At 33.3% G+C, this 13,379-nt stretch overlaps 1 protein-coding gene across 1 annotated transcript in view; it reads right to left on the bottom strand.

Annotated features, from left to right (window-relative positions):
- Positions 1-6,212: 6,212 nt before the first annotated feature.
- LOC148272506 (uncharacterized) overlaps positions 6,213-13,379 on the bottom strand; it is a 184,456-nt gene continuing 177,289 nt past the window's right edge. The window contains exons 18-20 of the mRNA XM_088239953.1: positions 12,220-12,407; positions 11,908-12,066; positions 6,213-11,575 (exon numbers count right to left, since the gene is read on the bottom strand). Coding sequence (XP_088096079.1) covers positions 11,489-11,575; positions 11,908-12,066; positions 12,220-12,407 — 434 coding nt within the window. The 3' untranslated portion in view covers positions 6,213-11,488. The remainder of the gene's footprint in view (positions 11,576-11,907; positions 12,067-12,219; positions 12,408-13,379) is intronic.

The raw sequence follows: 13,379 nt of genomic DNA, 5'->3' as shown, positions 1-13,379 counted from the left end.
TTGCTCTGATAAGCGCAATGATTTTTTAAAGTTTTGTAATTTTAAAATTATTTCGCACGTGACGTCACAAGAGAGTGTGAGTTTACACAATTTAGGCTGGTTTAAAATAAATAAATAAATATTTCCTGAATGCAGGAATCGTTAGATAATTTAGAAATCTTGGCATTGACAGGACTTATGACCTATCATTGGCTGGTTTGTATCACCTTTCACACTGTACAATCTCGGTTGAGATATTCATAATTAACATTAAAAAGACCGATTTCGTAACACGGCTGTTTCTTTATCAAGGCGTATAAATTAAGTGTATTTAAATTAATTTTAATCAATCGACATTTGTCACATTCCATCTTATTTTAAACAAATACAAAAACCAATTAATAAATAATATGTTTTTTTTTTAAAATAAATAAATGGTTACCTACATAATTATTATTGTTATTTTTTCCTCTACCCATTTTGGGTGAAATCTAGCGAATTGGATCACAATTTTACCGATTTGTAAAAATTTCAATTTTTCCCATGTTTTTTTAAAACTGTTTATTCGTCCTCTTTATAATATAGGCAATCCACTTATAAGTGAATAAATACTTTTTTTTTATTTGTTCAGAAAGCTACTTTTTCTGCTATCTGCTTATTAATATAAATGCCCACTACTTACCCTTCGGCCGGACATACGTAGATTAAGTATTGGTAAATAGTGATTTCCGGTTATTTTCAAAGTTTTTTTTTATATTTTAAAAAAATAAAATGGCTTTGCATAGTAAATTGTACGCTTTTGTCAATGTCATGTCAAATTATTTTATAAACAAACTGGTTCGCAGTACGCAACCAGCAACCAGCAACCAGCAACCGGCACAACCGTCGGGTCTGCAAGCAACATAAGCATAGGTAAGTTTAATAGTTCCGAGAAAGTTCTCTTCTTTCTCGTTTCTAAAACTATAAAAAAAAGAACCCCTCCACCAAATAATCAATCCACCCATACTCATGCTGCTGTCGCTGGGTCACCGATCCAACAACAGACCCCAGTCGAGAATAAGGTTGTATGGAGATGGATTCCTGCTCGCCAAGATGAGTTGGATATTTGTAGGAAGAGAAATTAGTGGGGCCAAAGTCTTGAAAAAGGTTGACATTGGTCATTTATTGGGCAAACAAAGGATAAGCGGTTGAGATCTTCTTCTTCAAAACGACAATCGCAAATAGGGAGTCACAGACACCGATTATCAAGGCAAGTGCCAGCCGTTAGTCCAAGGGGGCCGCCTTTGGTTTGATAAAAAAAACCACGAAAAAAGGGAAATTTTGCAATGAAAAAATTTAGGAACATTTTAATACACCCCCCTCCCCCCTTCTTCCACCCACCATTCCCTAATAGGACATTGAATCTACCCAGATAGCAATTTAAACTTGCCTCAAGCTTGTATCAAGTTTGAAGTATCAAGAGTTCAAGCTTGACCCAAGTTTGAGATTGCAGCTCTGTAAACTTGAGGCAAGTTTAAAGCAAACTTCCTAGTTACCATCCAACAAACTTGCATGATGTTTGTTTTTTACAAAAAAACAAACATCCTGCAAGTTTGGATTTATTTAGAAACAAAAACAAAAAAATTAAAAAAAACAAAAAATTTGAGAAAAAAAAAAACAAAACGAAAAAAAACACAAACCAAAAAAACAAAAAACACTAAGCTTCTTAAAAATATTAATATTAAATAAAATATCTTTTTATTATTACTCGGTATATTTATTTTGAATGAATAATAAAAATTACGGGCTATTTTTGCCAAGAAAGTCAGATGATGTGATGTCAAATAATTCATGTCAATTGACTGGAGATCAGATTTCGGTGCATTATTTTGTCTCTCAACCCTGAAACAAATAAATAAAACTATTTTATGACTTACTCGCATTTTGACTAACGGGATTTCTCATGGTAAAAAGTATCCGATATTCAAATCAAAATTTGTTGCAACAAAGGGAAAACATTTTGGGAAGGAAATATGGAAGTCTATTTGGTAAGGTATTTACTGGGCTTATGTACTGTCATTGGCTGGTTGAAGTGGCCACTTTACAAACTGTGTAACATTAAGCCTACGTTTAAACATTTTCATTTCCTCAACTCTTCCATCTGTCAACTTTTGTGATGTATAAGGGCCTCTGGGGTTAAAGTATTGGTTTATTATATCGATATACTATCAAAAGCCTGTAGTTTCTGTAAATAAAACATAATTCAATCGATTCAATTTAATAATAGTATAATGTTTGTGATATTTAATAATTAGTCAGTTTAAACTATTGTAAGCACTATGCAGTGGATGATATATTAATATCATACTTACTTTTAAAAAGCTCTTGACAAGACGGTTTTGTCGAGTGACAGTGCAACAAAAACTAATTTTTAATGTTTTTTCCTCAGTGGCATATCAATAGTTTATCCTTTAAACTGAACAATATTAAAAGTTTTAAAATCGCCGGAAAAACGTCCAATGATAAATGCGTAATTAAAGAACCGCGCATTAAAATGACATGAAACATGAAACCCACGGACAAAAACGGTGAAATATATAATTTTTCCTTGACTTTGATAGTATTGCCAATTTGAATGTTGTTTGGAATTAACCACTTTTTTGGATATTTGTCATGCACTAATTTAATTCGGCGGCCTCCGTGGTGTAGTGGTTAAGACACTTGGCTCACACATGGAAGGTTCTGGGTTCGATTCCTGGTGAGAACACAAAAATTAAATGTGATTGTCTTAAGGCTGGGCGTACCGTGCTGTAATTCACCACTATAATTGGGCCTCATGGCCTGTTGTGGTGCCAAAAAAATGTTTTTTTAGAAAAGTCCTGGGATTAAATATAACAGTTTATATATAAGAAAATAAAAAAAGAAATTCTCTCTATATTTTTATGTATATGGCAATGTGTTGATCATCACAATATGACTTTCGGAATCTGAAATACCATTCTTGACATAACAAGTTTTGTCACTTGTCTCTTCAAATTTGTCATAACAATATTCCAGCAACTTTTGATAAAAACTTGTCGCGTCAAATTTTCCTTTTCAACCTTCCATCAACCCTTAATCAAGTTTGTACTAAGTTTCACTTCTATCTGGGTACCGATATATTTTTTGTATCTACCGATTTTCGCATGATGGATGTTGGCAACGGTGTCAATGGAGCCTTGTTACTCCATGGGGTAAATGCGTCAAATAACACTGGTCCACAATGATTTTGTTACATGAACTATTGTCGCTGATTCTTATGAAAGTTTTCCTGCTAAATCCGAATATGTGTATCACACTTTGTTTTTTCGTATTTTTTTTCTCTCAAGTTACCGTATCTCGCCTCTCATATTTCATTTGTATAATTTTATCACAAAAGGTTTCTAACAAAAATGAATTTATAATTTCAAACATTTTAATACTTTCTGCATTCTCAACTGCTCAATATTCAAACATTCTGACATACCTAGGAATTGTAAGTAACATTTTTTAATAGGTAGGCAGAGAGGATAGAACGCCATTTCACTAAGTCTTTAGACAGACCTCGCTTCCTCTACATTCATACTTCTTCTCATTCACGCACGCATTATTCCTACTCTTGACATGTCCATCTTCAAGTATTTGTGGACTTGATCGTGTCATGTCTTCTCGGCCTTCCTCGTTTTCTGCATCCATCAGCATTCGCATCGCAATTCCTTTTAGCCGTTCTTTCGCTGTCCATTCGCTCTACATGTCTGAACCAACGCAGCACCCCTTTCTTGATTATGTCGATAATCCATGTCTCAGCCTTACACAGTTCACGGATCTCGACATTTGTGCACCTATCATACATCGTTTTAACACATTCGCCTGAGGGATCGCATTTTAATAGAATTTAACCCACTTTCATAATTATTTTTCCAATTCCAAACTTCACTCCCATACATTAGAGTTGGCACTAGAACTCCATTGTGAACTGCTAGTGTTGCCTTCTGCGATAAACATTTGTTTGCCAAAGTAGATTTCAGTGCACCCTTCACCCTATAGTCCTTAAAATGTAACATGATTAGAATGACAGTTGTCAGAAAAAGTGACGACATAACTTTGTAGTAACGTCAAAGTAGTTATTTATATTGACACACGAAAAATCATTTGTATCTGGCGTGTTAATTTATTTTTTTAATACAATGCTTGAAACATAAATTAACATTTATATATAAAATCAGCTTTAAAATTAAAACAAAACTAAAATAAACCTAATTATGAAGGACGTTCTTACAAGGCTACATCATTTTGCAAAAACGTTAGAGATGGGACAAATTGATCGAATAAAAAAATAATTCATTTGATGTTGTTCATGAAAAAAGTGTATGTCTAATTTTTTGGTGAATAATTGTGTTAAACACACTATAATAGGCTTCTTTTTGCGTTTTTTATATCAATTTTCGGAAACAGAGTTTCAAGATTGCATTAAATAACTGATAAAATCGATTTGATCAGTGATCAGTAATTTCTCATCACTAATGACATTAGTTTGACAGTTGTTATTTTAATCAAGCTATATTTTAAGGACTATACATATAATAATAATAATAATAATCTTTATTTTGTTAACCATAATGTTAAAACAGTGCTTTATCTTTTCGTTTTTTTATTGCTTACTTCTTGGCATGAACACTTGACAACTTTACTACTATGTTGTATCTTTACGTTTATTGTTTTAAATTTATTGATATCATTTAAAGTTGCTAGAATTCCACTCGTCAATGTGCTTTGTAGCTGCACGACGATTGGTAATCTAGGTAGATTGGAAGCTTCCATATGTAAATGTTATCAACTATAAAATACCTACATTTTGTAAATGGGGTCCAGAATTTCAACCGTCCGTGCGCTTAGTAGCTGCAAGACGTGCTGTAATCTTACTCTGTTTTATTATTTACTTTTTATAAATTTCATTAATACACTAAATTTCTTTGTCAATTTAAAAAATGTGTGAATGGGCGAGAGGTTTCTTACCCTCCATGCGCTCTGTAGCTGCAAGACGTGCTGTAATCAAGCTCCTATCTGTTATAAATTGATCTTAATCGGAAACGAGGACCAAGAATCCCAACCGTCCATGCGCTCTGTAGCTGCAAGATGTGGTGGGATATTTAATTGTTGTACAGCGCCCTTGAGGCGATTTTCCCCAAAATGGTGCTTTATAAATTATCTAACTATATATTAACTAACCAAATTTGTGAACCACTCAAACTACGTGCAATATATTGTTTACCGTTACAATACCATGTAACTGTGTGAATAGTCCCGACGTCTATTGCGAAGTGCCTGAGTCACAAAAAAAATGTAACCTCACAATTTACTTAAGTTATGAACTGAACTTCGGGTGTAAAATTGGAGATCAGGATAAGATTTGGGTCCCGTGTATCTGCTGCTCACCATGTGTTGAGAGATTTCACAGAGATATCAGTCATATGGAACCGCAAACTATTATTGGAACCATTTATTATTCCATTATTGGTTCAATTGATTGTCCTGAACCACTATGCAAATTCTCTATCAATGTTCCTTCCAAAGTACTAAGGAATAACCTTCTTCTTCACGTTCCTCTCGTTTCATCTAATTATAGACAAAATTCATATTTATGGCGAACATTTAATAATTTTAATGTAAAAATTAAATCATTATACATAGATTTATTTTCAAATAATCATAATGACGTGGGGCGTTTGCTTTCCAAACAATTTGTAGTGTTTTTTCTTATCTTTTCGATTTACATTAGATTACTGTTTATTTTATGTTTGAGAATCTTTCTTAACTTACTGTGATGCTACTTGTGAAAACCTGTAATTGGCTTATTAGTAATTTGTTTTGTTTTATATGTAAGATAAATGTAGCTCTTGGTTATCCGAATAAATAATAATTAAATAAAATATGGCAAAATCGAATAAAAATATGTTTAAATAAATCATATTGTACCATTATTTCTGAAAAAAACTATTTTCTGAAATTTCTAACACGTTTTACTCGAAAACCTTACGTGCGTGAAAAAATTTAAACACCGATTCGGAATAAGCAGAAAAAATTCAATAAGAATCGTCTTATTTATTTCTTGCAACATTCAACGATTTTAATTTTGTCATTCACTGTAATAATCATAAATTATTCTAGAATAAAACTGCATTTCTCCAAAATAGGACAGTAAGAGACCGGGTAAAACAAATAAAATAACGCTGTTGTCAACTTTAAAAAATCCAATTTTATTTACGTACGTTCCATTACATTGGTACAATATCCTGGAAACAAAATAATAATACAATTTGCAAATAAAATTTGTAAATACCAGTCACGATTATTACAAGCACAACATAAATGTATCGTAATATATTATTACTTCATGTTATCTAATTACATGGAAAACATAAATATGCACTAACTGAAGAAGAATCACGTTGAATAATTGAAGTGACAATTTTCTTACAACAGTTGAAAAATTTACAAACCATTGCACATACAATAAGTTAACTATATTTACATATTCTGGTAGAAAAAATTAGTAAGTCTTAATTATGATAAATTGTATCCACTGGTTTTCCAACACAGAAAGCACGATGCAACTTCTTACATTACATTTGATTTGTTTATATTATTTACGAAAAGCATTTAAACCTCTATAGTAAAAGGGTAAAAATTTTAGAACGAGTTTACATGTCATGTTTTTATTAACCTTACTTCAAAGCGTGTTTTAAAAAGATATGTATAAAAATATTCATAGAACGAGATCTAATTTCGTTATCAAACTACAATCACCCAGATAGTAAGCATTTTATGTTTGCTATCGGTAATTTGGATTGGTTACTCAATTCCAAATTCATTGGCAAATTCCAAGAATAAATATAAGTATTCTAAATTACCAATAGGGTCATTTCGCAATTAGGATGTTAGCAAAATTATTATTTTTTCTCTGCGATGTCGGATAAATTTTCTACAAATACGAATGTTCAATTAGCTGAAAACTAGACGTTTCGCGCACAAACATGCACGCAATTTTTGTGGATGATGAGTGACATCAAAGTAACATGATGCCAACTGCGAGCCATTTTGTATTTGTGTGCTCGTTTTTAAACCTGAAAATTATTAATGATATAATAATTAGAATTGTAAAATCTGCTTTAATATGTTTTCAATGTTATTTCCTATTTGCGAAAACACCCCATTGAGAATATTTTAAATCCTAATTTAAAATCGTAGTTTTTCAATCTCGTTCATCTTGAATTTTTATTGATTAGTTAGTACATAATAAGTAGGTATATATTAGATCAGTTAAAATTGTAAATGTCAATTGCCCAGTTTATTAATCGAACATCTTTAAATTGCATGTTTCACGAAAATTAGAAAACAAATATTTAACTGGCTATCTGATATTTAAATACACCGGAACCTCTTTATCATGGTTTTAAAATAACGCCGTATAATAATTCATTTAAAATTGCTTCTTAAACATTAATTCAACAATGTGAATTGGTAATAAAATATAATAAATTTTTGGAATTCCGTACATCGCCCTTTTACTTCTTTTTTTTATCGCAGAGAGGTTTGACCACTTTTATGGCTCGTAACCAAGAGTCATACAAGAAAACAGACACAGCGATCAATAACCAATTTTTTGTTAAAATCCTACTATATCAAAAATTTCGGTGCAAATATTGAACAAGCAATATCTCGGGCGATGAAAGTGATGTCGAATCAAATGTGCGTAAACGAATACGTCTGTCGTCTAATAGTGATAGTGAATAATCTATGCTATGATTATTAAAAGTATTTGGTGATCATTTTCTATTATTTAATCAAATTAAGGTACAATAAAAAATAAATAAATCTCAAATTGATTTTACCACGAAGAAACCTATCTACCATTGATGTTTTTTTAGTACACGGTACTGGTATAGAGCGATTCCAGTGTATTACTGATTTGTGTCTGATTTTATCAACAGTGATGAGCATTGGCAAAATACAGCTTTATATTTATAAATTTTTGTTGCAATTTTTTGGCATAAGATCGATCAAGTTGCCTTTTGCAATTAATTATTTAAGTGAAATTAATCAAATAGAGGATAATTTTACGTAAAACTGCATAGCAAACTGACTTGTCGGACTAATAAACCAGACAATCGATGTATTCAAATCTCTTTACTGAAAGTTTTTATAAAATACGTTAAGATTAAAAAACGTTTTTAATGTTAAGAATATAATGTAAATAACTTAAGATTTACTGCAGTAAGTATTTTAGCCCATTTAAACTAAAGTTTTTTTAAGAAAGCGTTGAGACGGACATGTTGTGCGTATTAGGTGACACAATAAGCATCTATGTAAAATTATTTTAGAAAATAAATTCCAATCCGCAATCAATTCAGTCAAAATCCCATTTTACTGACCATGAGTGGATAATCCACCTGCTTCGGGAATAAATCACCACCTTCAACTAATTAATTTACACTTGAATTACTTTTATTAAGATTCTATTGATAATCATAATTTAAATAAGTTTATGAAAATATCATTAATTGTATTGAGGCGGACTTTTAAAACACCTATGTGAAATAATACGCATCAATGGTGGATTTTAGTAGAATGGAAAACGCTATAATAAAATGGCTTTCAATGCACTAACAAACATATAATGACTTTAAATTGCTAGTAAATGCCACCTGATGATAATTTTGCAGAATCGTGGTGCAGTGGTTAGCTATTTGCCTACCATTCGCGAGGTTTGTTTTCCAATTAGACTGACCCATCGCAGGTGAAGTGAACCGACTGACATTTTAGAAAAAAAAGTGCTAGATGAGTTTTGACATTCTACATATCCTAAAGTTTTGTAGTGGTAAAGTGATCCAAGTGGATTTAAAAAACGCATATGACTTGTTAGGAGCTGGAGTGGTGAATTTGTCAAAGTAGTTTGCTTACTTCACCATTTTGAATGACTCGACTGATTCATTGTCAGCCAATAGAAGTGAATACAGCTAACATGCCGGCTACGGTAACAGGTAGCACATACGTAATAATATGAGCCGAGTAACTATGATTACAATTTTTATTGTAATGTTCCAAAAAGGTTAATATGACAGAGAAAATTTAAAGTAAGCCGTGTGACATTAATAAGCAAAGGAGAATATGAGTAATATGCTAATATAAACATGTCGATCGAAGCTAGACTGGCAGTGCACAGTGGGATTTTAACCCCAGCGCTCATGTGTGGAAGTGAAACATGAAATTGGCACAGGAAGGATGAAAGCAGAGTGAACACGGTCAAAATTCGGTCTCTTCGATGATTTCTATCTGCGGGAAATCAATGTATGACAGGGTTACAATGATGAAATCAGGCGGGAGTGCAAATCTGGGCCCCGATTACAATGGGATGTTAACAGAGTTGTCTTCGGCTGTCTAAAAAGTAAAATCAAAATTGATGTACTTAATTTGCGATATATTTGCATGAATTTTTTTTACATCTTCATCGGTGACATGTAATTGAACATGTTTAGGAAAAAAATATTTGCACAAGCTATTTTTCACACAGAAAACTTAATTTTACTTTGTAGATAAAATTGAAGATAACAAACTTCCCATTGCAGTCAGGGCCCTGAGACTGCTATAATTGATAAGATCAAGAAAGGGTCGTTGAGATGATTTGGTCATGTCTACGGTTCTAATTAATGGATGATGAAAGAATGATAAAACAAATATATATGGGGAGAATGGATTGTGACGTAGGACAAGAACGACCAAAGAAGACGTGGCATGATCAGATAAACCAAAAACCAAAGTCTGGTCATGTCAAAAGCAGACTCAGTTGCCCGAAGGGCATGTATGACAAGATGTATGAATGTGGAAGAAATCTATGTCCGGATAGACGTGTGTGGCGATCCATACTCTGCCTACCCCTGCGGTGAAATGCATTATGGTAGTAGAAAGTAGTAAGGAGTAAAGTGAGCTCAGCGACAGAAATAACGAAAGGTGAAGTAAATGAGTTTTTTCCTGGTTATTTACGTACAAAACATCCACGTTAATTAAATTTAAGTTAAAAGCTCGTGGAGTTTTGAATACAAAAGTGTGATAATTTTGTCAGTTGGTTCACATACCTGCAATGGGCTCTTATATGAAAGAAAAAACATTTAATTATAATTTCATGCAACATAAATGATTGGTAACAACAATATATATTATAAAATAGGTTTACTAAATAATTTGAGCGTAAACTCAGATTAATAATAATTGTCAAAAAAATAAAAACAATGCAGCATTTCCGGATAAAAAAAGACCAAAGATAGAAACACAATATTACGCTAATCTTTCACAGAACACCTTTATTTTATACACAACTGCATGCCTGCATGCTCGTCTCATATTTACATGGTGTATCTGCCTTTAGCGATCAAATTGTCTTCCACGATCCATAATAATTGATAATCAGTTATACATGAATTAATACAACATTCAACATCATAATATTAGGAATACCTTAATTTAAAATGGCATAAACTTAAGTTGTTTTAAGGTGTTAATTACATATATTAAAAAATGGCAAATACGAAAAAGGCATTTTCAGAAATCGTTTTTTTTTTACAACAGTTTGAAATTACATATTTCATTAACAGATTAGTCTTTAAAAACGTTTTAAATTTTTGACAGCCACCTCTTAAATTTGCATCGTATTAATCATTTTTTTTTTTAAATTTCCATTTACCAATGAAAATATTATTTGTAATATAAATATAGTTACACAACCAGGGCTGTCTTTAATTAGAATAAGATAAATATTTAAATATATATTAGTAAATTTCGATTAAATTATTGATAGGAAAGGCAAACATGAGTGGCAGTTACAATAAGTCACCTTCGCAACTTCTTACAACAGTCGCAACTCTTTACAACAGGTGCAACTCTTTACAACGGTTACAATCCTTTGCGATATTTGCAACTCTTTGCAATGGTTGCAACTCTTCGCAAAAGTTGCGTATCTTTACAAAAGTTACAACACTATACTAATATTTTCAACTTTTTATAATAGTTGCAACTCTTTGCAACAGTCTCAACTTTTTGCAACACTCGCAAAATTGTTTCCATGAAGTTTCAATTATTGCATACAGCAAGAACAGGAAGGCGATATGCTCCTCTCTTGGTCGTTGAAAGGTTGGCGTAAAAACGCGCGAGTGATATGACTCCTTTTGCCCCTAGTAAATTTAGAAAAACCATTGACAAAACAGTACCGACTCGTCGCGAAGACGACCATGTCTTTTTTACCATCGTTCTTATGCACTGCATCGTTGACGAGAGATTTAAAATCATCCGCATTTTGGAAACTGGATGATACGGGGAGCTTGGTTTTAATGTCAGACTTCCGAAAATTTAGACTTTTGGAGCGCGGTGTTTTTCTCAGTGAAGCTTCGTGGCAAAATCCTCCCCTATCGCCGGTTTGGTGATAGTCAGGGTCATGGAAGACCAGGTCGTGTGGGCTGGGTCAGAAGAGACCGAGGTCTCTCTTGATATTGGCTTGCTTCCACGCTGGAAGCTCGTAGAACTCTTCCTTTGTCATGTTGAATGTTTCCTAGAAATTGAATAAATATTACAAAATAAATAAAACCAACTTTGCTTTTAAACACTTATTTTTTATTTTTCTACCGACCGGTTTCAAAGATTTTTACAGCTACGGAGTTCCGCTTTCAAAAATCAAGAAAATTCACCGATGAAAACTGGCGAAGCCACGGGAGAGTGATTTCAAAATGACAAAATTCAAAAAAATCATAGCTATGAGAATACGATACACAAAACCTATTTTTTTGGCTTAGTTTAACAAATATTTTGCTTTTTAAAAAACACTGAACTTGCTGATTGGAACCCTCTTATTCCCAGGTGACTAATAAGTAGGTGTGTGCATACCTGGAACTCATCAGCGATGAGATATTTCTCAATATGAGCCGGGTCAACGGCCTCCGGCAGCGGCCTCTGCCTCAGGACGGCCAGGGGGAAGCTGGTGCGAGAAAGGCGGCACAGCTCCACGGCCACGCTCGTCTCACCTTCTGCCACCTTGTGGCCGTACTGGAAACCAACAGAATTGGTAAACAAACAGCGTGCACAAACAGATTGTTTGTATTACAAGTGCGGGGAGCTTAAATTGAAATGTCATCTTGTGAACGCTCGTAACGTGTCCATTTCATTATACATCATCGGTTTCACGATGTCAAGACTTACGGCGATATTGAGCTCCGCGATGTCGTCTCGGTCTCGCCAGTCGTCGAACATGTTGGTGAAGGGCAGAGGTTCGAGCCCAGCCACGGCGAGATACGCCCGCGCGACGGCCGCACTCGGTCTGGACAACTTCCAGTACTCGAGGACGGTCTCCATGGCTGCGCGTCGACAGGCTTGCCACCTCTGGGTGCCTGCAAACAACCAAACACCATCTTTAGACAATTACACTTTGATAACAAAATTGCATTGAACATTTTGAAAACTATGAAATTGACATCATTATTATCATTAGTTTCTGGCTAGATTTCTAACTGTCCATGCGCTCTGTAGCTGCAAGACGAGCTGTAATCTAGCTCCTATATATCATGATCACTTTTTAGCATGAACACTTTAAAAATTGACTATTACGCTTAATGTTTATTTTGTAAATTTATTGATAATTTTAAGTCGCTAGAATTTCACTCGTCCATGCACTTTGTAGCTGCAAGACGATTAGTAATCTAGCATGAATAGGTAAATGTTATCAACTATCAAATGTCTTAATTTAGTAAATGGGGTGTAGAATTCCAACCGTCCATGCGCTCAGTAGCTGCAAGACTTGTTGTAATCTAAGTTCTATTTTTATTTTAAAAAAAATATTTCATTTTTTAAACTTCATCTAAACTCATATAAACTTCATTGTCAAAAAAATAATTTTTAAAAGTAAATATGGGCTAGATTTCTTACTGTCCATGTGCTCTGTAGCTGCAAGAAGTCCTGTAATCTAGCTCCTATATATCATAATTGGAAGTGAGGAACTAGAATCCCAACCGTCCATGCGCTCTGTAGCTCCAAGACGTTCGGGGATAGTTATTTATTGTATAACGCCCTCCTTGAGATGGTTTTCACAATAATTTGTTTTTTAAGTTAGTCTTCTTTGTTTTATTCTCAAATGTAATTTCAAAAAACTAAATTGTTAAGTGTCCTCGGCATGGGAAACCCCAGTGAGGTCACATTATTTTTATTATTAATTATAGTTTGTAAGCGAAAAATGTGAATAAATAAATATAAATTATCCAAATATATATATATAGATAAATATGCAATATTATGCACAAATAAATATTTTATGTCAACTTTGACAGGAAGCGAACATAGATCCGCAAGTATGACATGCTTAACCA

This window comes from Micrasema longulum, unplaced genomic scaffold (assembly GCF_059751315.1).
Source record: "Micrasema longulum isolate JH-2025_06_02 unplaced genomic scaffold, ASM5975131v1 h1tg002312l, whole genome shotgun sequence".
In the NCBI taxonomy this organism is placed as follows: Eukaryota; Metazoa; Arthropoda; class Insecta; order Trichoptera; family Brachycentridae; genus Micrasema; species Micrasema longulum.
Note: the sequence above shows the minus strand (reverse complement) of the source record. Positions and strands in the feature narration are given on the sequence as shown.